General features: G+C 41.1%; 2 protein-coding genes across 5 annotated transcripts in view; one reads left to right on the top strand and one right to left on the bottom strand.

The window, feature by feature from the left end:
* Positions 1–781: 781 nt before the first annotated feature.
* On the bottom strand, positions 782–20,961 carry Rnf170 (ring finger protein 170). 4 transcript variants are annotated; one of them, XM_028768328.1, is made up of 8 exons: positions 20,880–20,961; positions 19,932–20,078; positions 15,314–15,454; positions 13,337–13,412; positions 12,404–12,512; positions 6,357–6,430; positions 3,222–3,332; positions 782–1,301 (listed from the first exon to the last, which is right to left on the bottom strand). In XM_028768328.1, the coding sequence occupies exons 3-8, from the start codon at positions 15,445–15,447 to the stop codon at positions 1,032–1,034; spliced, it is 774 nt and encodes a 257-aa protein (XP_028624161.1). In that variant the 5' UTR covers positions 15,448–15,454; positions 19,932–20,078; positions 20,880–20,961; the 3' UTR covers positions 782–1,031. The 4 variants fall into 4 exon arrangements, with proteins under 4 accessions (XP_028624161.1, XP_028624160.1, XP_028624162.1 ...); XM_028768327.1 differs by lacking the exon at positions 20,880–20,961 and adding an exon at positions 20,543–20,710; XM_028768329.1 differs by lacking the exon at positions 20,880–20,961 and adding an exon at positions 20,543–20,710 and having other exon boundaries at positions 19,932–20,073.
* A 335-nt stretch (positions 20,962–21,296) lies between these two features.
* Hook3 (hook microtubule tethering protein 3) overlaps positions 21,297–27,680 on the top strand; it is an 83,329-nt gene continuing 76,945 nt past the window's right edge. The window contains exon 1 of the mRNA XM_028768208.1: positions 21,297–21,476. Coding sequence (XP_028624041.1) covers positions 21,420–21,476 — 57 coding nt within the window. The 5' untranslated portion in view covers positions 21,297–21,419. The remainder of the gene's footprint in view (positions 21,477–27,680) is intronic.

Genomic DNA, 27,680 nt, shown 5'->3' with positions numbered 1-27,680 from the left:
TCTCTCTCTCTCTCTCTCTCTCTCTCTCTCTCTCTCTCTCTCTCTCTGTGTGTGTGTGTGTGTGTGTGTGTGTGTGTATACACTCAAGGGCCACAGTGCACATGTGAAGGTCAGAGGACACTTGCAGAATCTGTTCTTTACTTCCATTATGTGAGGCCCAGGGTTCACCCAGGTTGTCAGCTTGGCGGCAAGCACCTTTACCCATGGCCCTGCCTTAGGTTTGAGTAGGATCTCACTCTTTAGCTCCATCTTCTGGGAACTCACTATGTAGTCTAGGCAGACCTGAACTTGTGGCAATCTTCTACCTCAGCTTCCTGAATGCAGAAAGTACAAGTGTAAAGCCGCCACAGCTGGCTACAAGTTACTTTTGTATGTGTTTCTATAGAAAGTCCAGACTCTTGGTAGAATGTCATAACTGAACATCAAAAGTACCTCCAGGAGATGCGTATTTTTCACTTTGTTAATCCTTCTATTGATTAAAGTGTTTTAGAGACTGAAAGTGAGGTCAAATCAGGAAGTTCAAGTTTCACTTTCAGTTGATCACTAAGAATTATACAAACATGAAAAAGCAGAGCTGCTCCATGTCCAGAGCTCAGCACACTGAGACACTGACCTTTCCCTAAGCATCATACAATATTTTACTTTAACAAACAGATTTAGGTAAGTTTCAAAGTTCTCTGTTACTGTATGGGTACCCACGGAGGATGATGAATTTACATTCAGCAATACTGAACTATGTATCTAAGCTAAATAATGTGCAGGAAAAGAAAACAACAAAGTATCCCTTTTCAATTGGTTTCATACTTTTTTACAGACAACACAGAATCGAGATAAACCTGTAGATCACTATACATCTGATGTCAACAGAAGCTGTAGTATGTAAATGTTCCAGTTGTATATTCTTACGCATTTGTCAAATGATAACCAAATATTTTCGGTGTGTAAAATGGTACTTGGGTGATTGATACTGCCATGGATCCTTTTGTTTGGTTTTATGTATAAGCTCAGATACTCTAGTAAACTAATGTTTCTCATCGAGTTAGTCTTTGGGTTATCACTTCTCGATACATAATAGAGATGTAAATAAGCAACAAAAAGATAACAAAGAAGTCATCTAGAAAGCCCAGAATGCCAAACAAGGCTTCAGGTACAAAATCTAGAGGTGATATGAGATAGAAAAAAGCTCCCATCAAACAGAGCATTATCCTAATGCGGAACATCCAGAAGAGACCCCCAACTGAAAACACTTCCCTGAATGCATGTCTCAGCAAGGTGGGGAGATCCATGATTCTTTCCATAATCTGAAGGAGGAAAAACAAGGACTAGAATTTAGCATCTAAGATATCAAATTAAAAAGTAAGATAATTTTCATTTACAGGTTCAGCTAAGATGATTTAAAGTGTTTCACACAATTAATACCAGACTTTCCAACTGTGCAATTCATTTAAAAATTAGTTACTAGATTTTTTGTAAAACAGGTCTTATAGACAACTGAAAAGCAATAAAGTATCAACATGCTTAAAATGTGGGATATAGATTGAGAACCTATCTGAAAGTCTGATACTTCAAATGCTACAGATGTGTAACTGTTGTAAAACATAAAAGGCTCTAAAGTCTAAAAGCAGTTGAGCCAAAAAGTTTTGGATTTTAAAACATTTTAAATTTGTGATCTTATGATTTTCAAATTCAGGAGGCTCTATTTGTAAAAACCCATGCAAATACTCTGAAATCTGAAAACTCTGGTCTCAAGTATTTCAGATAAGTGGTTCTAAACCTAAAGTCATCCAAAACTCAAGTTACTGATCAATAATAAAAAGCCAAGAAACTATAGGCCAGGAATGGTGGTTCACACCTGTAATTCCCAAGCTGAAGGCAGGAGGTCAGCAATAGCTCAAGGCTAGCCTAGGCTACAGAATAAGACCCACTCTCAAAAAAATTATGTAGGCTCATAGTCTGAGATTTGTTCCCAAGTGTCAGCTTTACTATCAAGATATATCTGGATGGGGCTGAAAACCAATCAATTATTAGATGAAGTGACCTTGGGGCACCACTTCCTAACAAGCTAGAGGTATTTAACAACAGGCTGAGTTGTTAACTACCTGAAAAAGGCCTATGTGATAATAAATAAATAAATGAGTGAATGAATAAAAACAGCGGACTATGTCCAAGTTTTATAGACTGGGATTGACCCTAGGCCCTTGGTAGGCAAGTGTTCTAGCCTGAGCTATATCCCTAGCTCTCTTTTCACTCCTTATTCAGAGAGCATCACATCAAGTTATTAATGCTGGCCTTGAATTTGTTCTGTTCCTGCCCCAGCCTCCTGAATACCTGGGATTATGTCTGTTCCACCAGGCCTGGATATTATACACTAAAAACCAACTAAAGAGTATGTGTGCCGGGCAGTGGTGGCGCACGCCTTTAATCCCAGCACTTGGGAGGCAGAGGCAGGTGGATTTCTGAGTTCGAGGCCAGCCCGGTCTACAGAGTGTATTTCAGGACAGCCAGGGCTATATAGAGAAACTCTGTCTTGAAAAACCAAAATCAAACTAAAGAAATATGTTTGTGTGTGTGTGTGTGTGTGTGCATACACACACACAAGAGTAGAAAAGATGATAGTGATAGATAGATAGATAGATAGATAGATAGATAGATAGATAGATAGACAGACAGATAGATATCTGGGGGTTAGAGAGATGGCTGAGAGGTAAGGTGCACTTGCTATTGTTGTTTCCAACACTTAGTGGCTCACGATCACCACTCCAGTTGCAGAGGTTCTGATGCCCTCTTCAGGCCTCCAAGGACACATACATGCATGTGGTGCACATACATACATGCAAGCACACATATATACACAGACTAAAAACATTTTTTTAAATGCTCAGTCAAAAACAACAAAATTACTATGTATGGTGGCACATGCCTTTAAACCCAGTACTTGGAAGCAGAGACAAGTAGAGCTCTGAGATTTCAAGACCAGCCTAGTCTACATATCAAGTTCCAGACACCCAAGGACACATAATGAGACCCTGAGTCAAAAAAATATGAATAAATAAATAAACTCTGCCCTCTGGGAAAACTAGTTACTGGCAATGATGAAGGTTAAAAATTAGTTCCAAACACATACTAAGACTTTACATAGTCCACTAGCTGGTTGGTAAATCTGATTTTACACAAAGTATAAAGGCTCTCTCTGACTTTGTACCTGCTGTAACATTACTTACAGATCTAGGCTGCCCTGAGAATCTCCGGTTATAATCATTAACATCTTGACGCAATCTTACAACATCCTGAGATTGATCATCTTCACCAAACACTGTTAGGAGCAGAGTTACCTGTGTAGTACAGGAAAAAGCTGTTACACCTTCTGCACCACTAGTATCATTTTTTCACTTTGTGTTGTTCAAGAGAATGAGAAAAGCTTCTGACTGTGTCTTTCATTCATTCTTTGGATAAAGGCAACATGGGGAACATGTAAGTAATTACTGCCTTACAGTAAAATGTAATACAAACTGTAATTTTTAATTCCTCCAAGATAAAATGGGTTCCACATCTAAACACTTACTCTAATATTTTTCTGTCCATATCAGGTGCTAAAACCCACAGATCTCTGGAAAAACATGCACTTGGAGATTAAAAATAAAAAGCTATGATTTTCAAAGAAAAAATTAAGCACTTCTGACTGACGTTTTACTCACGTTTGGCATGTCTTTGAGTGCTGTCTGTCACACTACAGAAACTAAAGGGTTGTATGGCCTAACTCTGAGACACCAGTCCCTTTTGTAATAAGGAGATGTAAGTCTTGGTACTGTTACAGAATAAAGTTAGTCTTGCTACTTTCATGACCGTGATAAAGATGGTTCACAGTTGCCTAAGGACAATACAGGGACCTTGAAAAATATGTATAGCTAAGAATGTACCAACCTATAAAGAATAATATCTGATAAATACAATGAGATAAAATGGAAGGGACTAAATCAGGTTAGTGAACTAGAGAGATGGCTCAGTGGGTAAGAGCACTGACTGCTCTTCCAGAGGTTCTGAGTTCAATTCCCAGTAACCACATGGTGGCTCACAACCATCTGTAATGGGATCCGATCCCCTCTTCGGACTTACAGATGTGCTTGCAGACAGAGTACTCATTTACGTGGACCATAAATAAATAAATCTTAAAGAAGAAAAAGAACAGGTTTAGTTTTGGATCATTCTAGATGTTTTTATCCTTCTGAGGATAAGAAAACCCCTAGTCAGATATTTTCAAAAGTTAAATGAAGGAGTGACTAAGTGGTAAGGACAGTGGACACAGGCACCCATTCCTTCATAGATTTGTTAATACAAATGTAGTTTCTAAAATAAGGCAAGAAAGTCTCCAACAAGATTAGCCCTTAAAGTCAGGACAGTCAGATCAAATCTTAAGAGATCTAATCTTCATGCCTGTTCCTTCTTGTAACTATTCTTTTCTCAAGGCTAATGTAAGGTTTTAGAGCATAAATTGTTTTTTTTTAAATGTAGTCTTACCAGGAATGGTGGTGTACACTTTTAATCTCAACTAAGGAAGCAGAGACAGGTAGATCTCTGAGTTCAAGGCCAGCCTGGTTTACATAGTGAGTTCTAGGACAGCCAGGGTTGCATAGTGAGACACTGTCTCAAAACAAACGAACGAATGTAACTGAGCATCTCCCATGCTAGTTGAGCATCTACTACGAGCTAGGCACTTTTAGTGGTGTGCACACATGGAAAAAAAGATGCCACAGCCTCATCATGAATGCCTTCAACATATGTAAGACAGATAGGAGGCTGGCCTGTTACACAGCCTGTTACATGGCATTGCAGGTGGTATCAAAACTGAACTCCCCCCTGGGAGGTCCAGTACACCTGAAGAATAAGGAAAAGTCTTGAGGCACTGGTAGGAGTGTTTGGTCAGCTAATGTACAAGCAGTGACAGCCTGCCTGCTATTTCCATGACCATTTGCCAGTCAGACAGTGCTTGCTACTATAATTATGGAAGCACTGGCTATCAGACTGAGAGAGCTCCATCACTTTACTAATCCCTAGTCAGTGTTTAGTACAACAAACACTCTAGGAAAGCCATGGGTAAAGTCACAAAGTAGGCCAAGTGTGTGGAGACTTAAATAGGAATGGTCCCCATAGGCTCCTATTTTTGAATGTTTGGTCATTAGAACCTGGTACTACTTGACATGGATGAGAAGGTGTGGCCTTGTTGGAGTAGGTGTGGTCTGCTAGAGAAGTACATCACCGGGGTTGGGCTTTGGGGTTTCTAATGCTCAAGCCAGGCCCAGTGTCTCTCTCCCTGCTGCCTGTGAATCTGGATGTAGAACTCTCAGCTCCTTCTCCAGCACCGTGTCTTCCTGCTTGCTGCCATGCTTCCTACCATGATGATAATGGCCTAAACTTCTGAAACTGTAAGCAAGCCCCAATGCAACGCTTTCCTTTATAAGAGTTGCCATGGTCCTGGTGTCTCTTCACAGCAACGGAACACTGGCTAACACATGGCGACACTCAGTTTTCAGTTTAAGATACACTACCTGGCCTCCATGGTTCTGGCAAAGGGTAAGAACTACTGTCAATTAGCTTATGGCAAATGAAGTACCCATGTCACACATCAAATTAGCCACAGCAACAATGTGAGCGGGACAAATCAACTTTCCTTCTAACCACGTGGGAAAAAGTAAAAAGCTCTGAGGTAGAGTTTGGGACTACAGAAATAAAAAGGAAACAAGAGGAAAGTCTGGCTCTCCTGCTCTAACAGTAATGGGGAAATGTTGCTAAAACACACACTATGTGGCTTAATTATTAAAGTTCAAAAAAAATGGGACAAGTTAAATACATAAATATTTTTAAAAGGAAGAAGATATTTTCTCAAAAGAGAACAGTATGTGGGAAAAACTTATCTCTTGTTTTTCACTACAACTGTAGGATTTCAAATTGAATTCGCTTTTTTATATACATGAGTGATTTTTTTTTAATGTATTTTTTTAAAAATTTAGTGAAGTCACAGACACAATAGGTAAAAATGCAGTTTGGCTGGAAAAGTAACTCAATTTAAATTTAAAACTGCTAATACTCGACAGGAGAGACGACTCAGTGGTTAAGAAAACTTACTGCTCCTCAGAGGACTGAGGTTCAGTTCACAGCAGCAAGAGGACAGCTCATCATTACTTAAAACTTCAGTTTGAGAGGACCCAATGCCTTCTGTGACCTCTGTGGACTCTTGTACACAGGCTATGTGATGACACTCAGGCACATACACATAAAATAAGACATTTTAAACCAAAAGAAGCCCTAATATTTATGAAATGAAATACCGTAAGTGATACTTTATATCTAGAGAACACTACCGTTTGTCTACAGATAGGACAACTGATTGCACCAAGCCAGGACCCGTATCGCCAGTATGCAATTATGCAGGAACCTAGTGGAATAAGAAAACATGAATAATGAAGCTTTAAAGTTTATATTTGCTGGTAAGTTTCCACTATTTGATACTTTCTTTAAAACACTGTTTTATTACATTGTTTATCTACATTGCTTATTAAATAAATATTCCTTGAGAAAATTTACTTCATCCAACCAAATCTTCCAGTAAATTAATCACCTCAGTTACTGAGGCCTTAGAGAAAACAGTTCCCTACATAAAATAAACATGATACTAAATATGACAAACTGTAAGATACTATTTGTTCCAAATTTGATGTATTGGAAAAATATTCTTTTAGGAGTTCACTGACCCAGCAAGGTGTGGTGACACATACCTATAATCCTAGCACTTGGGAAGCAAAGGCCCCTGGATGTCAAGTGAGAGGGCTCTTTGGGTTATTCAGTGAGACCCTTTCTCAACAATATCAAGGTTTAAAAAGCCAAATTAAATAAGCTGTGGTGGATAGAATCCCTTTACTTAGGAGGTTGATGAGAAGGTCAGGAGTTTAAGATAAACCTCAACTACACAGAAAGTTCAAAGCTAGTCTCAGCTATATGAGCGCTTTCCTCCCTGCCACTCCAAAACCTAAAAAACAATTACTCAAGCAGTGGGTTTCCTTAATAAAATACTTAGCTTAATGTCCGAAGTACTTATTGTACTAGGTGATGGTCATGAGGATGGTGGAGATAGCTCAGTCAGTAAGTCTGTACTGTAGAAACATGAGGACCTACCTCAGCTCCCACGAACCAATGTAACATAGTTGGACATGGAGGCACACACATGTGATCCCAGTACTGGGGAGGCAAAAAGAAGAAGGGTCCTGGGGACTCACTGGCCAATCAGGCTAGCCTACCTGAAAACTTCTCTAACAGTAAGTAAGAGGACCTTACTTACTTACCTTACCCTCCCCCCTCAAAATGGAGAAAAGGCTGGGACTGGGGAGTTGCTGAGTACATAAAGTCAGAGCAAGTGTGAGGACTTGATCCCATGCTCATTTTGTTATTGCTGCTGTTTAAATCCAGGCTTTCCAGTTTGTGCCTATGATTCCAAAGCAGAAAAGGTGGCAATATGAAGATTCCTGGACAGTAATGACCAGCCAGTCTAGCCAGATGAGCAAGCTCTAGGTTGAGAGAGTCTCTTCTCAAAAATAAGGTAGAGAGTGATTGAGGAAGACATCAGCACATGCCTGCACACCCATCCCACCACCCCACATACTCAAAAGAAAAAGAAAAAAAAGAAAAGTAGACACTATCCTGAGGACCAACACCTGAGGTTGACACGGAACTCCATAAGTACCCACACTCACATACACATATATACCCACATAAATACACACACACATACACACACACATTCATGAACAAAACAACCAAAGATGGCAGCCCTGCCTGAAGAAACATGAAGGAACATTTTTACTGTCTAATGCTTTTAAAGGGCAAAGGGCTTCATGCATTCTAGGCAAGTACTCTAATAAGTGAGCTACATTCCCAGCCCCTGTTCCTTACTCTGACCTCTCCAGGACAGAATTTAGAAGAAGCAGTAGCAATCCAATGGTGGAAACCAAAGGGACATCCTCCAATCAGTTAGAAGATAGCTAAATCTTAAATTGTGTGACAATGAATGAGAAGGAGTAGACGGAGGGACAGAGATGGCGACCTGAATACAGCACTTGAACTGAACTTTGTAGGATAGGTAGAAAACAGAACACAAGACACTTTTGTTTAGACACTTTTGTTCTTTAGAACGAAGAGTTGAAGCAGAAAGAATGGTTTGTGAGAACAATGGTGAACAACCACTTGGATTAGCAGAAACTGGCCAAATTACAAACAACTCACCAACTTCATGATGAGTCTAAAAGCTAAACAATTACCTCATGCTATACCTTCGTGGAGCTCTGTGTTAATCACAGTCTAAGTACTTTGGGCATTCTGCTTTCACATGAAACCTGTATGAAAGCAAAAGCTGGGGCTGTAGAGACAGTGCAGGAGGTTAGGGAGCGGGATCTGCAGCATCAGTTGTAAAGGCCAACTACAGTGGCACTAGTCTGTAACCCAGCATGAGGAGTAGGTCGCCAAGGCTTGTTGGCCAGCTAGTCTAACCTAACCACTGAGTTCCAGGTTGGTGGTATAGGGTGAGGGGTTGGGGAGCTGAGAGTGCTGGGGGCAGGACAGACTGAGAGACTAAGGTGAGCCAGGTGTGATGGCACACACCTTTAATCTCAGCATTAGGTGGACATCTGAGTTTAAGGCCATCCTGGTCTACACAGTGAGTTCCAGGAGAGCCAGAGCTACATTAATAGAGAGACCCTGTCCCCCCCAAAAAAACACCAACAACTACAAAAAACTAAGATGAACAATAACTCCAACCTCTGACCTCAATATGCATGTGTGTACACATGGTATGTGCATGCTCACACATGCTCACAGGTATGTGTGCCCACACAAATATATGAACTTGCCTGTACACATACAAATATGGACATGTGCATACATACACATGTATATATATACAAAGAGAAAAATTTATTAGTGCTATTATTTTCATTGATACCATGTATTAGCTGTATCTATGACCTTTTTACCCAAAAGTTCAGCCTACTTTGACAAACGCTACACTCATTTAATCTCAAATATCTTTTCCTCTAACTAGAGTGTGGGTGTCCTTATTTTATGTAACACCTTATTTTATGTAATTATGTAACACCATTTGTCTTCACTGAAAAACTATGACTCAGCAGATTAAATGCTTCAATTCATCTGCTGTTTGATGCTTGATACTATCATATTCAATTTTCTCCCTCCACAGAGAAAGTATGAGAAAAGTGGTATGAGAGATGACTGAACTTTCTTCTGGGTCACAAATTTCTCTCAATCTGTTTAGCTGCAAAATGAGAACAAAATCTCACAGGCTTGAGAAAGAGTTAAATAATGTAGATTATAGATGCAAATAAGATGATTCTATCGCTGCTTATTCTAATTTGCTGTAATGGAGCAGAGGCATTATGCTACATAAAGAGTTACTGAGGTAAGAGCTCTTGACACATGTAGTGCTAATATACCTGATCTACAGTCCAGAGAAATGTTTTGAGAAATTACATAAGAAGTTTTCTACCTTTAGATTTAATAAATAAATAAATAAATAAATAAATAAATAAATGTAACATGGCTTAGTTGGTAGGGGGTAGCTTAGCACACACAGGGTCTTGGGTTATCAATACTCCTCAGCATATAAGCTAGGCATGGTAGTGCCTGCCTGAAATCTCAGCGCCTGGGAGGTAACATGGATCAGAAGTTCAAGGTCATCCTGGGCTACACAGCGCATTTGAGGCCAATCTAGGATACCTGAGTCCCATCTCAAAAGAAGAACGTACCTAACAAGTAGAGCGGGATATCAGAAGCAATCTACCCTATTACCTCAGACTCAGAGGTAAAAGCAAGAACACAATACAACCACCTTTCAATTGACAGGATTCTCCACCCAGTGAATTAGCTAAGCCCGAGTTGGCAAAGAAGTTCATCTTGCCTGCCAAGCCTCACAAAGTGCCAACACCTGCTCAGAGGATGATTAAGGCCATGTTTAGATTCAGGAAAAAGGAGGGTCAAACGTCTTAGGAATGCCTACTACAGGTTTGAGAGCAGGAAGATTTCTGTCTTTCCTGATGGGTATTAACTTCCTTCCCCCATCTGATCTTTTATTTGCTGTTTTTCAGCAATCCAAATGATAATTAACAGACTGACACTGGGCTGGGCAGTGGCCTCAGTGAACCAAGTGTTTGCCACACAATCTGTGGACCTGAGCTCAGAGCTCTAGAATTCACAGAAGGCAGGATGCAGTGGCACTTATCTGTAACCCCAGTGCTCTTAAGACTGGATGCAGACACAGAAGAAACCTATAGGCTTGGCATATGCAGAAGTGAACAAGAAATCCTTTCTTAAGGAAGAAAGCAAGGACTCATGCCCAGATTTGTCAACCTATACACATACTAAGACATCTGGCCAAAGAAGGTTTAAACCAAAACAAAAACATAAATAAGTAAAAATGAAAGAAAAGCTGAAAGATCATCAGAGCTTAGAGAAGACTGGGCAAAGTTCCTGAGAGAAGAACTGTCCTCCCTTCTCAACAGTGAGTAATACATTTCAACAGATAACTCAAAAGTGTTGCATTGTATGTTAGGTATGTGGGGAAAAAAACCTTAGTGAAGTTGAGCATGGTGGTGCACACCTGTAATCTCAACATTTTGGAGGTTCATGTAGGAGGATTGCCAGTTCAGCGTCTGGCGGACATACATAGCAATATATTGTCTAAAAAAATCAAAACAGAATAGCTGGGTCTGATGGCGAATGCCTTTAGTCTTGGCATTTGGACAGCAAAGGAGGTGACTCTCTGGATATGATGCAAGCCTGGTCACATAGCAAATTCTAGGACAGCCAGGGCTACAAGGTGAAACCCAGTCTTTAAGGACAAAACCTCAGGGAGTTTAAAATTAATGGTGGAAGGAACACAAAACTAGATTCTAATAATCACAATGTATGGAAAACTCAGCATTGCAAGGTAGAGATTTCAAATGTTTCAACCCCAGCAATATCATTAATAAAACTGTAAGCATTCTATGCTGAAGTCAAACAAAAGGGAGGGCACTAATAAAGGATCATCATATGCTACATTTTAAATTAGTCTTTAAGTAAAGTTCAGGACATATGGGAATAATTAAGACCAATCATAATTGTATATACTAATGGATACAATGCTTCTAATATCCTCTGTTAGCCATTTTTATTTAGTATCTGTAGGTTCAAAGAATAAAACATACAAAGAAAAACACTTTGTTATTCAACTTGCAACTAACAGAAAGCACTATTACTGAGAAGTAGGCCCAATGACTAGCCACATCTAAGTTAGAGGAGTTCTTAGAGTGTTCATCTTCCTGTAAGTCGCCAATCACAGCAGAATTAAGCACAAAGCTTAAAGACAACTCTAGGTTGCTTAACAGCTGGGTAACCCATTACAAAACGTCTTGCCTTCTCTGAGCCTTAGTTTCTGATTTGTGGGGTTGGATAAGATTATTAACCTTCCTGTACAGTGGGCACATCCCAATCTTACAAGGTCATAAGAAACAATATTACTCTCTATGAAATCTTTCTGGGAATCAGGAAAGTCAACGAGGAGTAGAAGGTACCTCTTGTTGACACTAAATGTGAATATATTCCCTCTGTCAGCTGGTTTGTGTTCTAGGTTTCACATTTTTTCCAGCTCCTGAAGGTCACACAGAAAGAGTAAAGACAGTTAGTAGAGGTTTGTGGCTTAGTTCTTGAGACAGTAATCTTGCCATAGGAGTCTGAATAACATGTAAAACTGACAGAAGTTGAGAAGGACACAGTGAACACATAATGTTATTTGAAAATTTGAACTATTCTTCCAAGAAACACATTGCTAATAATGATCTAGAAGTTTATTTTTATTTTTTTCTAAAGCTTGGACCCCACAAATGCTAACACACTAAACAGAAAATAAATTATGATTTAATACCTGTCTCTCTGTGTGTATACAGCCACATGCATGAGAATATACTTTCATTTTTGGAGACTGGGTCTTATGTAACCCAAGCTGGTCTTGAAATTGCTTTCTAACTGAGGGTGACTTTGAATTTCTGACCTTCCTTCTTCCACTGAGCACTAGGATTCAGGCATATGCCACCATACCTGGTTTATATAATCCTGGGGATCAAGCCCAAGGCTCTTGCATGATAGGCAGGCACTCTATCAACTGAGCAACATCCTCAGACCTTAGTTTATAATATACTAAATAATATACTATCATTTGGGTGGCAACTAAAACAGGACTTCTGAAGCAATCTACTTTTCTCAGAAAATAAATGTGATTAAAAAGAAAATAAGCAATCTAGCCTACTACCAATTCATATAGGTCTTGAGCTAGTTACTTTAACCAAGTCCAGTGATACTTGCTCACCACAAAAGAGATGTCCACAGTTTGTTTCAACGGGAAAGGAGGCTTGATGTAAGCAGATTGGACAGTACATTTCCGTGTAGAACTGCTGCCGAGCAGGAGCAGGGACATCCTGGTGAGAGGACACAGACATCTCTCAAAACAGAAATTACACATACACAACAGTTTAAGATCTTGTAAGTCCAAGAAGCTTGCAAAGTTATATTATTTTATTTGAACTAAGTAGCCTTCACCTTCCTCCCTATACACAACTTGAAAACAAATTGTAGATTAAGTCAAAGTCAGCTTTTGCATTTTATTAAAATGCATATGTTATTTTGAATTTCCATAATATTTTTGAGTTTTTCAAAGAAACCAAAATTCTCGCTGCATGTATCTGTATGATTAAGATTAGTTGTTGTCACTCAGGGTGGGCTTTGAGGTTTCAAAAGCCCACCTGAGGCCCAGTCTCTCTCTCTGCCTTCAATTTGTTGATAAGATGTGAGCTCTCAGCTACTGCTCCAGAGCCAGGCCTGCCTATCTGCTGCCACACTCCCCACCACGATGACCATGAACTAACTCTCTGAATCAGTAAGCAAGCCCTCTGTTAAGTGCTTTAATTTATGAGTTGCCTGTAACTGGACTTGTAGTTACAGCAATAGAAAAGTAACTACGACAGAGGTAGAGTCAGGAAGATCAGGAGTTCACGACCATTCTCAGCTACCCAACAAGTTCCAGGCCAGACAGGAATATATGAGATTGTCTTAATGTCCGTCCAACCCCCTCAAAAGAAAAAAAATGTGTTTAATCTAAAAATAAATAATCTGAAGAACAATATAATGTAAGGAGTAAGTAGCTGATGATTCTTAAAGTTACTTTCTAATGTCTTATCACCATCGTGTGTAATAGGAAACTACAACATTCCCTTATATAAATGTATATGCTACATAACCATACCTGCTCTGTTTGCAGTTGTTCTCGAAGCACGCGGACTAGCTCTTGGTTTTCCGGATGAATGTTCTGCTGTACATTTCTGTTGGAGAGAACTTATAAAGTTAGATTAACCCATCTGCTTTGTTAGTCTAATTTTTGACCCTGAACTACTGACAAGCACAGGTTGATGAGATGGCTCTGTGGATACAGGCACTTGCGGTGCAAGCCTAATGACCTGAGTCAGATTCCTCAGAACTCGTGCCAAGATGAAAGCAGAGACTGACACTACTGTCCTGACTTCGACATGAATATCATGGCAGGCATCCCCCAACACCATTAATAATCATTTAAAAAAAGTAAAACTCATTTATTTCCTGTGTGGTGTACATTCATGTATATGGGAATGGCTGTGTGTGCTATGACACGTGTGTGGAGACCAGAGTATAATTTACAGGAGTTGTGACTCTCCTACCATGTGGGTTCTGGGACTGAACTCAAGGTATCAGCTATGGCAAAAAAAAATATTTACCCATTGACTCATCATCCTGAGCCAATAAATAATTGCTTATTTTAGAAAAAGAACTACATGGGGTCTGGAAAGATGGTTCAGTGGTTAAAAGCACTGGCTGTTCTCTGAGTTCAGTTCCCAGCAACCACATGGTGGCTCACAACCATTTGTAATGAGAGGTGACGCCCTCTTCTGGCATGCAGGCATACATGCACATAAAGCACTCATATATAAAAAATACATAAATCATTTTTTAAAAACTTTAAAAAACAAGAAAGAAAAAGAACTCCTGGTGACTGAACGTAACTTAAGTGTAACACGATATACACCTGCACTCCAATCCACGACTGTGCACTCTAGGCTACTCTGTGACATCTTTCTCCCAAATCTGTGATCATCAGCTGATTTCAGGTTTCAATGGTAAATGATAAAATCCAGATGCCCAGTATCTTAGGAATTTATTGCAAGCTAGTAAGTAATATATAGAACAATTAACACATTTCTTTTGTGAAGTTTCTTTAAAATAAGCAATTAGAAAGTTCTACATATTATACATCTGACCACTTTTCCACATCTATTTGGGTCTTTCTCCTAATTTTTCATGTTTAAGGAATACATGCAGAAGTTAAAATTATACATATAATTATACATATAATGCAAAACTGCCAAAACTAACTGTGCTGACTGGTTTTGGTCAACTCGACACAAACCTTGATATATCTGGGAAGAGAGAATCTTAACTGAGAAAATGCTTCCATATGATCGGCTAGTAGGAAAGACGATAGGGCATGTTCTTAACTGGTAATTGATGTCCAACTCACTGTGGGTGGTGCGACCCTGGTCCTGGATTGTATAAGAAAACCAGCTAAACAAGCCATGAGGAGCAAGCCAGTAGGCAGTGTCCCCCATGGCCTCTGCTTCAGTTCCTGCCCTGAGTTCCTTTCTCAGTTTCTCTCAGTAATGGAGTATAAACTGAGAGCTGAAAAAGGAGCGACTCTTACTTCACAAGTTGCTTTTGGTCATGGTGTTTATCTCAGTAATGGAAAGCAATCTAAGACGTGAACATACCACCTAAAAAGTACAACGGGAAATCAGAAGCAAGAAGTTATTAAAAAACGAGATTAGGCCAGGAGAGCACTGGTATCAGTAATGAGGTGGGGTTTTTGTTCTTTTGCTTGTTTGTGTTTGTCTTTTTTCTGTCACTTTTCCCATTTAATTATTTTGCATATGTTATCCATACCACCCGCTAGCTGGTAGATTCAATTATAAAAAAATTAAACTAGGATACCCTCATAGGAAATAGTACTATTTTAGTAGAAATGGAAACTATGAATTTAAATATTCTCAGGTAAGTCAAAAAAATATATGGTAACATTCAAAGCTCAATGGAAAGTAAAATATTTTAGTCACTAAGACCAACTATTACTAGAAAGAATTAGTCATCGACCTTTAGAAATACTCAGTACTTGAAATCATTTACTCTTTAGTCTCACCTGAGAAGTGCATACAGGAGAGTAGCGATCAAAGCAAAGCTGACCACCACTGCCACAAGTACTTGGTCACTTACTCCTTCTATAACTGAGTCATCCTGCTGCAAACTTTGAACTTCACTGTAGTATTTGGCCATTACAGGTCTAAAATATGAAGAAGTGAAAATGAAATATATCGATAAAAGCAATGTAAGGCTGGCTTATGTCTAACATACATAACACTACAGCATGCTCCATAAGGCACGCACCATTAAGGACGGCTCCAGTTATGGGTCCCCTACCGATGAGTTTTGTTTTGCTTTTTAATTTGTCACAATCTTTATTTGGGGGAGACAAAATACGATTTTCATTAAGGAAAACAACTACTTTAACACTCATATACAAATTTTTAAAGTAAATTTTTAAAAAATATCTTTTCTGGATAGCTGGAGAAGTAGTTCAGTTGGTAAAATGGTTGCCTACTATATACAAAGTTCTGGGGCTGCTCTCCAGAATTTTTTTGTTTGTTTGTTTTTTTAAGACAGGGTTTCTCTGTGTAGCCCTGGCTGTCTTGGAACTCACTCTGTACACCAGGCTGGCCTCGAACTCAGAAATCTGCCTGCCTCTGCCTCCCAAGTGCTGGGATTAAAGGCGTGTGCCACCACCTCCCGGCTTCTCTCCAGAATTTTATACAACTGAGTGTAATCGTGTATTATATATGGAAGCCAAGACAGGAAGATCACTGCAGGTTCAAAGCCAGGTTAGATTACTGGGTAGGGGGCAGTATTACCAAAATAAAACCTTTATTCTGTTTAGGGTTAGTTCTTTTAAGGAAAAGGATATTCCTCTACCCCGGTTGCTCTTTTCTAACCCCATATCAAATAAAGAACCCAAATAGATCTCATCCCTCTGTCTTAGCGTGTAAAGAGTTACCCACCACATGCTCTGCATACAGAACTTAGTGACTCAACAAGCTTAGAATACGAGTAATTTGAAAAGCAGAATTCACTTAGGCAGCAAGACATTTATCTTTCTAGTAAGACCATTTGAATTAATGCAAGTCTGGAGTTTGAAAACTATTAGTGTAACCAGAATGAAGGTCAGCTTATGGTTCAAATTTCCTTGAACTACGTGGCATAAAGGAATCACTTTGAGAGTATGTATATGTCGTAAAGAAGGAATGCTCCTTCCTAAATTCTAAAGAAAAATGACAGTACCCAATACTGCAAGAATGAGAGGAGACAACCCAACCACACTGTAGGTTAATCACAGGTAACTCCCCCGACCCTCAGTGAACAAAGCTCAAAGCCTTATATGATAACTAAAGGGAAATGATAGGAATATTCAATTAAGTATATAATAGTCTAAATAAAATTCTGAATTTATGTACACTATTGGACTGAAAGGTTTTATCCAGGGCTGAGGATCTACTGCAGATGACAGAGTGCTTTCCCAGCATTTAATTTCAATCCTTACCACTAGCCCACACCTGGAATCCCAGCACTTGAGGAAGAGATGGGAGGATCAAATAGTTCAAGGTCATACTTGGTAACACAACAAGACACAACTGAGAGTAGCTTAGGAGGCAGGCGTGTGCCCATCTCAAAAAGTTCTATCCAAAATCATGCATTTGATCTCTCTTGAGAAGAAAATACTGAGTGTGAAAAACCAATACTCTTGAAGTGGATCTGAATTAGCTGCTAGTAATTATCTCTGGTGTAAGAAACCTAAGCAAAGAAATGTATCAGGGGTAGGGGTCATCGACTTTATAGAGAGCTCCAGCCTGATGATATACAAGGAACTCTTAAGGACAGGTTTCAAATTCCCATTGTAAAATGCCCACTATGAAACTACATACAAGTAGAGCGAGAGTGAGAGCGAGAGAGTGAGAGAGAGAGAGAGAAGACAGACAGACAGACAGACAGAGAGCATGCACTCTACTTGTACTTTCATTTAAAAAACAGCCGAATGAACTGCCAGCTGAAGCTGAGGGAGGAGAGCATTTGATCTAAGGATAGGCCAGACAGTCAGTATAAGACTTTTGCTTTATTAGGTATTCTCTTTTTAAATTAGAAATGCTATGGCTGTGATCAAAGTCTGAAAGACAGGGCCGGGAATGTAGCTTAGCTGACAGAGTGCTTGCTTAGCATGCATAAAGCTCTGGGTTCCATTCCTAGCACCACATAGACACACTTGGAAGATAGAGATAGGAAGTTTAGAAGTTCAAGGCTATCCTTGGCTACATAAGATGTTGGAGGTCACCCTGGGCTACATAAGACCTGTCTCAAAATAATACATGGATTTGTAGGCAGGGTGTGGTGGTGCGTGCCTTTGATCCCAGCAGTCAGGTGGTAATGAGGCAGGCAGATATCTATGATTTGGGGAGAGCTGGGTCTAAATAGTGAGTTCTAAGACAGCCACGGTTATGTACAGAAACCCTGTCTCAAAAAAAAAAAAAAAAGAAAAGAAAAAAGAAAAGAAAAGAAAAAAAGAAAAACATAGAAAGCAGTGCTTTGCAAGCCAAGGGCATCGGCTGAGACATTACAGTTAGTACCATTACTTATTTCTCCTATGCTATACCTTACACAGTAACTGAAGCCATGGGACAGATCTGCAAACAACACCATGTGTCAGGTACCACCCACCCAGCACAGATAAATATATGACTTATTCCTGAAAGCAGGTAGGGAGCCATCTTACTAGTTTTTTGGACTAAATTTAATTTGTAAGGGCACAAGGGCATATTAAAGTCCTATCAGGGAAACCAGGAACAAGAACTTATCCGACACGCCAGAGCAAAGAAAGTGTAACTCTCTCTTCCCTGGAGCCAATAAATAAACACCTAACACAGGGATGCCATAGTCCTGGTGCTGGAATCAAGGGTCAACAAGCAAAGGAAGGACTCCTTAATCGTCTCTGGAGTTTCAGCTTGGCTTGGACCCCATTATCAACATAGCCTATTCACCCACCAGAACCTATGCAGGAGCCCACCATTTCCTGAGCATTCAGTTTGACTTTTACCTTGCAAATGGACGATAGCTTCACTCCTAAACCCTGACTCCAGCAGCTCCTTCCTTGCACTGGTCTGGCTAGTTACCTATCAGTACAGTTTCTCAGACCTTTTCTGAAATCTTTTGAACTCAGATGCAGCCTCTTTAACTGTAACACACACACAGAGTTACCTGTGCCTTGTGATGTATCATAGGAGAGTTAATGTTACTAATTAAGACTGGAATAAAAGAACTTACTTTTGCCTCAAAGTAGGTAGGATTATATAACAAATGTCACTGAACCTTGTGTATTTACTGTCATTCAATAAAGCCTAATTTTAGAGTGACACAAACATGCTCATCTGTTCTGACATGTGTGCTCACAACCAAATCCAAAATTTGTCATATGTAATAGCATCACCTTCTCCTGAACTCATAGACTGCTGTAGCTGAGAACTAACTTCTACTTGGGTTGCGTAAGGCCTACAAAGACAGCTCAGAAAAGTCCCAGCTCACCTCTCTTGGGTCTGTTTCTAACAATGTCATGGAAAGGACTACCCTTTCCTAGTAGAAATGCTAGGATTTCCCACAACAAAGGAAAAATGGTCTTCCCCCTACTGCCCCCCCCACACCAGATTCATGTAGCATCTTGATAGTCAGATGGCTTCTGTAATCACGTTCAAGGAGTTCTTAATATCATTTCTGCCCCCAAAAGTAATTAGAAGCACAAAATAAACCAGCAATGCTACATGGGGTATAAAAGCACTGTGGACTCACAGATTTGAAATGACATACTTTAAATCAACTCTACCACAGATTTGAAGTCCTGAGGAGCTAGAGTAAAAGTGGCTACTGGACAGATACCACAGTTCCTCCAATAAGGCTAAAACCTGTGGTCTTGAAGCTAAAGACATGGCCAAAGTCAATGTAACATATACTTACTATCTGCTTGCCTAATAAGATTTAGTCACTGAAAGGAGACACCTGTTCCACAGAAACATTTTAGCATGGAATGCTGGACCTCTAGTCTGACAAAGATCCAGAGGCACCCACAGAGATGCCATAAATACAAGAGATTCAAAGTCAGGATTTCTACAGGTGTTTCTGCTCCTGTTAAGAATGTTTGCAAGAAAAACCTTTGAGAAGGCTTCAGATAAGATTTATTTATCTTTATTTAGTTTTGGTACCAAAGATTGAACTCAGGTCCTGATGTTTGCTAGGGTAGTGAATCTAGCACTACATCCTCAGCCCAAGACTTTTCAAATCTATAAAACAATCGATTACATGTGATCAAGCAGTAGTCAATAAAAGAATTTAAAAATCCAATGCTGCCAGCGGCGGTAAGCCTTTGATCCCAGCACTCAGTAGACAGAGGCAGGCAGATCTCTGAGTTTGTGGCCAGCCTGGTCTGCAGAGCAAATTCCAGAATAGCCAGGCCTAGACACACACACACAAAAAAAAAACAAAAACAAGAAAGCAAAACAGAACAAAAATGCAATGTTTTTTGGAAGTTCTAAAATGTCACCGAGAAAACCAACTTCTAATGGAAAAGAAGTCTCCAGGAACTGCAAAAAAAGTGAAGGTCTATCCTGGGAAGTTAACTTCCCAAGAACTGCTAATGAAAATTTGCACGATCTGGTAGTTATGCATACCTTTGAATCCACAATTCTCCTAGGACTCCAAAGCATATATGTATGTGTATATATCTTGTATCTTGGTGTCTTGGAAACGTCAGTATCTTTGCATTAAGGTCCAGGTAGAAGAATGTTTATTATAGCATTATTCTTAGATGCCCTAAACTGGAACAAAGTGTACATCAATAGTAGAATGGGTACAAGTATGTATTCACACAATGGGATATTAGACAATCATGGGATTTTACAGATAATTTAATATTATTTAAAAGCCAAAACCACAATACATATCCATTCATAAGAGTTCAAAAATCAAGCAAAGGAAATTATACTACATGCATACTCATCGGGTAAAAAGCTAAAAGGGAAAGCAAATAAAAGTGCCTGTCACAAAAATCAGGCTAGAAATGGTATGGATGGAAGAACTCTTGGGAATGTGGCAATTCATTTTATTAATATTCCCCAAACATACTCCTAACGCATTGTTCTGCACGCAACTTAAAAACGTCTATGAAACCCTACAATGCCTGTATAAAAAAAAAAATCCAAAGTCGGACAACGATGCACCTCAAGGGAGCCAACTCGTAACACAAGAAACAGGCCTTAGAACAGTAGGGGTCCTTACGCACTGGTGAACTGGCGTCCACCCTCTCTCACTTCGGGTAAAGTTTTCTGGGAGAAGGGGGCTCCAAGGAGGAACGCCGGGCTCTCCACAGACGGGCCAAACCGGTCCACAGCCACCGAGACGCGCCCACGTCAGCCGTTCCACCTTCTGCCTGAGACTCCGGGCCGGCTCCGGCGATTCAGAGCTGAGCCCAGGCTTCCGGAGGAGAGCGGCGCGCGGATCCCACCCTCGCGCGGTCCCGCAGCCCCCCACCGCGCCGAGTCCCGCCGTCCCGGCCCTCAGCGGGGCCGTGCGGGGGCGTGGCCTGGCACACGCCGGCGACCGGAGAGGGGGGCGCGTACCTCGTCGCGGCAGAGGAACTACCGTGCGGGTCCGTCTGACAGAATAGAGTTCATTTCCGGGGACTACCTAGCTACTCTTCCCGTGCAACTACAGGCGGCTTCTTAAGCGAGAGCGCCGGCGTCGGCGCACGCGCAGTGCGGAGCCTCAGAGACACACACCGGCCACCGCCGCAGGGCCCGGCTAGGGCGCGCGCCCACGGGTAGTGGCCTGGCGCCGGGAGCGCGCCTTTAGGGGCGGGGCTGAGCGAACGCGAGCGTGCGCAGTGGCACTCGGGCCTGGGCTCGCGCTACGCTGCGCCCGCGCAAGAGGGCGTGGGCTGGCGGCGCCGGGTGCGCGCAGGGAGCGCGCGGCCCCGAGCAAGGGAAGGAGGGGCTGGTGACAGTGCGGAGCGATTGCCAGCGTCCGCGCCCCGGGAGCGGCCGGACGGAAGAGAAGGTTCTCCAGACGCCGGTCGGCAGCCTGACCCTTCGGACTCAACCCCGAGCCGAGCGGCCGCGGCTTCTGGTTGGTTGAGGAGACGCTGCGGCCCCCTCAGGAAGATGTTTAACGTGGAGTCTGTGGAGCGGGTGGAGCTGTGCGAGAGCCTGCTCACTTGGGTACGTGGTGGGCAGCAGGCCGGTGGGAAAACTCCGCAACCTTTCGCGGACACCGGTGCTCGTCCCGAGGGGCGAGCGCCAGGGGCGACCTGCCGTCACATCCGGGGCTTGGGACGGGCGGAGCTGAGGAGCCGGTGCGGCCGCGTCTACACCCGCGGCCGGGTCAGGGTCAGCAGGGAGCGGCCGGGCTCAGGCAGGCTGGGCCCAGGGTCCAGGAGGAACTTGTCCGGCCTGAGATGTTGGCTGCTGTCCGAGAGGAAACCTGCCCGGTGGGGGCTAATGATGGGGTGCAGGCGACACTGTAATTAGGACTGTTTGCCTTGATGAGGCGCTGGCGTTTCGCTCCCAAGCTCCCAGTGATCCAAAGCGTCGGTTCTGCCTGGGCGCCCGGTAGAGGCACTCGGGACCCTTAGTTATGATGCTGCTCGCCTTTGTTGTAGCATTCAGCCAGGATGGAGTGTAGCCCCTTGAGGGATGGATGAAGCTCTGCCCATTGGAAGATAGTGCATTGGCAGGGTGGATAGACAAAACATGAAGAATCTCTCAAGAGGCAAAACATTTAAAACGCGAGATGCATTTTGTCTGTTATAAACGATGTGATGGTATCTATAAAAGGAATCAAGGATAAAAGATTTGAACTGGAAAGATTTAGGGATTTAGTAATGGAACTGAAACACATTTTTAAAGCACCATGAGATTCTAATTTGGAAATGATGAGGGTTAAGGTTATCGAATTTTAAAGTAAATATGCAGGATTTTAATGTCAATAGTCATGGCTTGAACAGCCCTTTTCAATAGCTGGACGGTTAACTGTGTTTGTTTCTGGTTTTCAAATGCTGGGTGGAGGTGGGTATAGGCATATATGCAGAGCCATGGGATAAACCAAGAATCTCATCAGGAACACTCATTTTACTTATTGCTAAAAATGTTAACTGTTCTTTTTAGAAGAACAGGGATACATTTACAGTGACTACTATGACCCATGTTAATTTTGTTTGCATTTTGAGGGAGATGGTGGTAATCGAGCCTCCTGCATTGTAAGGGAAGGCTCTCCACTAAGCTATTCATCTCCCCATCTTCGTCATTTTGAAGGTAAAATGCAAATAGCAAAAAATTCTATTGAACGGTGTCTTAGGTTAAGAGGTTCAGATCTCTGGAAGCTAGCCATCACTGTTTTGTGCAGGAACACTGCCGAGAAGTTTGAGAACTGTTAACTTAGGTTGGTTGTAATAAATTTAAGAAAAGTAGAATCTACAGACGTGTCCATTTGAGATAGGATCTTGCTATGTGGTCCATTTTGACCTCAAACTATGATCTTGAATTTGTAGCAAGCTGCCTGCATCACTATACCCAGCTTGAGGTTTTTTTATAAACTGGGTATGTCATGAATCTGATTGTGTCCTTTGAAGCAACCTTTATACAATGTAGACCTTTATGGTTTTGTATTAGATTGTTCTTGTAATTTCAGATCACTGGAAATAATGCATAGTTCCCATACTCTGTAAATTCTAGCTTCAAGCCTGAAGGTAGGCTTCACTGCTGTGCTTCAAATAGAGAATGGTGATAGGTTACACAGTGGAGCTACACCTCAGCCAAGTTTCAAATTATTATTTAAACCAGGAAGACTTTTGAAAAGATGGAAAATGTTTCATGCCCTGGCAGTATATAACAAACAAGCCCAACAGAATGTTCTTAAAAATTAAACCTTATCTCTTCTTCTACCCCCCTGAAGCAAAATGTATTCCCACCTAATAGGGTAAACAAAACAAAACACAAAGACCTATGCTATTACATCTGTCAGTCCCCTTTTTAAAAATCACCCTGTGTGGAACTGTGATGTGTGCCCATGGGCACACTTGGCACCACATGCAGATGGAGGTCAGCAGTCAGCTTTTTGGAGTTGCTGCCTTTCCATGTTTTCCACGCAACAAACTCAGGTCACACATCACCAGATTGGTGTGTAAGCACCCTCACCCTCTGAGCCATCCCAACAGCCTGTTTGTTTTTAATGATGATCATTTTATTTTTAAATAATTTAATGTTTATTTGTGTGGGGATGTGTGCACACATAAATGTATCACAGCCCTTTTGTGGAGGGCATTGAATAACTTAGGGGAGTCAATTCTCTCTATTTGGGTTCCTTTTTTATTTGAGAATTGCATATGTGCCTCTGTGTGTGTGTGTGTGTGTGTGTGTGTGTGTGTGTTGGTCAAATTTACTCCTTCCTTCCAACTCTTCCTGTATTGTGCCACCACTTGTCCCTCCCAAGTTCATACACTCTCTTTTTCTTTTTAACCTATTGAATCCATTTAGTGTTGCCAGTATTTATTTTATACTGACTCCTCCAGCCACCAGTAGCTTCTCAGCAAAATGACCTCTTCTCCATTCATTCTAGAATTTTGGCTAACTTGATCTTGTGCAGATCTTGGGCATACAGCCTCAGCATAGCCACTGTAAGTTCTTATGTACACCAACCCTGTCATATCCAGGAAACACTTTTTGTAGCACTCTACAACTTCTGGTTCTTAGAGTCTTTCTGTCCCCTCTTCTGCAGTCATCTCTTGAGTCTTAGAAAAAAGGGCTGGGATATAGATGTGCCATTAGCATTGAACACACCCCACAGTTTCTTATTCTCTGTACTGACCAGTTGTGAGTCTCCATATTTATTGCCCTCTACTACAGAAATAGGCTTCTCTGCTTATTGGGAGGGTTGAGAGCCATGCTATTCAGTGGGTATAAAGGTAAGTATTTAGAAGGCGGTTTGATAATATGTACATTTAGCAAAGAAATAGGTTCTCTCCTAGGGTCTATGACCTACCCAGCATGTCTTCTTGGCCCAGTTAATAACACAAAACATGAATTCTGTCTTGTAGGGTGGACTTTAGATCCAATCAGAAAACAATTGCATATTCCCAAAACACTGATGACACTGTTACACCAGGGGCCATATCTGCCAGTCCATTTGTCGCTGTAGCTCGTAGGGTTCACAGCTAGGTAAGACTGTTCATTTTCTCTCCCAGCAGCCTACATAGCACTATCAAGCACTATGAAAACTAGCCAGTGGGGATAAAACTTCAGGTCAATACCTATGTCTTACACAGCTTAAGAATATGATGTCTTTAGCAATAGGGTCTTAATTCCAGTGACAATAGTCTGTATTGTTTTATGGGCCCATGGTATCCCCCCCATAACTAGTAGCTCAAAGATGGGTAACCCAATCCAGTACTGCTCAAGCCCAGTTTCTTGAACTCTGTGGGAATCATAATAAAATGATTGCATTCTCCCAGGTCTTAGTAATTAATGTGTTTGTTTTAACAGTGCTGAGGATTAAACCTGGGGTGTTGTGCTTTAACTGTACAACTGACCTATATAATTCCAACCAGTTACCCAAGAAACTGGAACAGGAGAAAGAATCTAGAGGAGCTGGAGAGATGGCTCCACAGTTAGGATTTGTTGCCCTTGCAGAGGATCTTGATGTATTTAGTTCCTAGAACCTACACAGTGGCTCAAAACCATCTACAGCCCCAGTTCTAGATGATCCAGTACCCTCTCTAACCTCCATGGGCACCAGGCATGCATGTGGTGCATATACATGTAGACAAAACAATCATACACATATAGTTTTAAACATATGTGTGTTAATTTTAAAACATTTTAAAAGACTCTAGAATGCTATCAGATGACATAAAACTAGTGGGAAAAGAATCGTAGTTGTGGCTCACTTCTATGGAACACAGCAGTCTTAGGTGTCCTTATTTTCATATTACTTACGTGGGAGCCTGTGGAATGCAACTAGTCCCACTCCGTCTTCCCTCCTTTGCTTAACTCCATCCTGCCAACAGATTTGAACCTCTATGGGAGAATAAAGAAATTTCTGAAGTACAAAGGTTTGAAGCGCTTGGGAAAAGTCTTGAGTAGCATGGTGGTTGCTGGCTTCAGCAGTGGTTCTCATACATACTCGCTGATCAACATTGCCTGGAACCTTTATCAAGCCAGTTTACTAGGCCCTGGGGCTAGAGTTTCTAAGTCTGGGACAGGATCCGAGATTTGCGTTTCTGACATACTCCCAGGCAATGTGTAGTTAGTAACAACACAAGACAGCATTTGAGAACCATTGCTTTAGAGCAGGGTTTTAACTTACTTACTGTTTGATATTTTGTACTGAATTTTGTAATTGTTAGGTGCACTGTTCAGTGTATTTTAGGGTATTTAGTAGAAGCACTGCTGTCTTCTCTTTACAAAATAATAGTACTTACCCTGCTATTCCAGACTCTCCTAGGGAGCAAAATCACTCCTAGTAAAGAACCACTGCCCTAGAGTTGCTGATTCTGTGTGATCTCATGCTTAACTCTTCTAGTGCTTTTGCTGGACTGGGGAGAGGTTGGAATGTGTTCTCAGAGCTTCTTGAAATTACAAGAAGGGTTATGACTCTCCAGGTAGAATCTGTGCTTTAACATAGTTAAGTGCAGTTATCTTTCTGTTTTACTGTATTACTATCCTGAAATGTTACAACTCAGACCTCAGATAGGTCGATACGTTTATTAGTTGAAATCTGTCTGTTCTGAAAGCAGAGGTCATTGTTCTCAAGTTCTCATAAGTACCTATGTGCCTGAAGGGCTAAAACAGAAAATAATTGTTTAGAAGCTCTGTCTTAAAAATCAGAATGAAAATTTAGCTGTGAGTCTTAAGAGCAAGGGTGGGAGATGCAGCAGACAACACACCAGCTAGTGTTAAATTACTCTTTTTAAAAATTCTTTCCGAAGGACTAAGCATGTAGCCCAGTTTGTAGTGTACTTGCCTAGCTTACAAAAAGCCTTATTTTATCAATGTGTAACCAGATGTGGTGGTGCACACCTATAGTCTCTAATTCTCCCAGTCAGGAGGTGGAGGTAGGAGGATTGGGGAGTTTTATGTCATCCTTGTTTTTGATAGTGAGTTTCAGGGCATACTCAGATACATGAAACTCTGTAAATACATACATACATACATACATACATACATACATACATACATACATGAAAGTATTTGCTTTTATTATGTTGCTTCTTCTCACTGACCAGAGACAAGTTTGTAATCATGAGTATGAATGTAACTCAATACTAGAACACTGGCCTTTCATGGACAAGGCCCTGAGTTCCATTCTCAGCTTGGCATAGAAGGGAAACGAGTTTGCATTACTTAACCTTGTCAGTACTTTAAAGATCTCCAGATGCTAAAAATAGTGCCTGGGTACATATTAATTATTTGATGCATTTGTTAAAATAGATTAACAAAGTTTAACTTGTCTGCACAGATTTGTAATCTCAGCTACTCAGGAGGCTGAGGCAGGAGGATTGCAAATTAAAAGTTTGTAGAGACTACAGAGTGAGTTTAAGGCTAGTTAGCTTAGCAAGACTTTAGTTTCAGAAAAATATAAAAAGGTAAGAGAGATTGCTCAGCAGTTAAGAGTACTTACTGACTGCTCTTCCAGAGGACACAGGTTCAGTTTTGAGGACCTATTTTGCAGCTCATAGCTATCTGTGACTCCAGTTTTAGAAGATATGATGGCCTCTAAAATCACTACATGCACATAGTGCACAGACATAAATCTTTGCAGAACATTCCTACACGTTAAAAAAGTCAGAATTTTAAATAAGATGGGGATGTAGCTCTTGTAGTCGAGTTTTTAACCTAGCATGTGCAAGGCTCTGGGTTCAATCTCCCAGCAACACACACAGACACACACACATATACACAAAAAGAGAGAGAGACAGAGAAATTGGTTGGTTGGTTGGTTGGTTGGTTGACTGACTGATTGAGAGATTTTAGCTTCCTAAACACAATGTGGGGATCATGTATCATGGGGATCAAGCTTCACTTGGTGGAGCTAAGAAATATGTTTCAAAAAGTGAAAACTTCCTAGATGATTGAATGCACGCCTAGGATTGGAAACCACTAATATTAATACCCTCCCAGTCTTTATATGAAAAAAAAAAAGATATTAAAAGAGATGAGGTAAAATACCCCAGGTTATATGATAAATCAGAAATAAAACAAGGGATTCGAATTGATTCATTACATTCCAAGCACTTTTCACTGAGCTTAATCTTTAAGCCCCTTATTTTGAGGTGGTGTACCAAGTGAGTAAGGTGTAACATGTGATTGGCACTGTTTCCTTCCCCACTTCTCTCCCTCCCCTCCCCTCCCCTCCCCTCCCCTCCCCTG

This window comes from Grammomys surdaster, unplaced genomic scaffold (assembly GCF_004785775.1).
Source record: "Grammomys surdaster isolate TR1022 unplaced genomic scaffold, NIH_TR_1.0 185, whole genome shotgun sequence".
Lineage (NCBI taxonomy): Eukaryota > Metazoa > Chordata > Mammalia > Rodentia > Muridae > Grammomys > Grammomys surdaster.
Note: the sequence above shows the minus strand (reverse complement) of the source record. Positions and strands in the feature narration are given on the sequence as shown.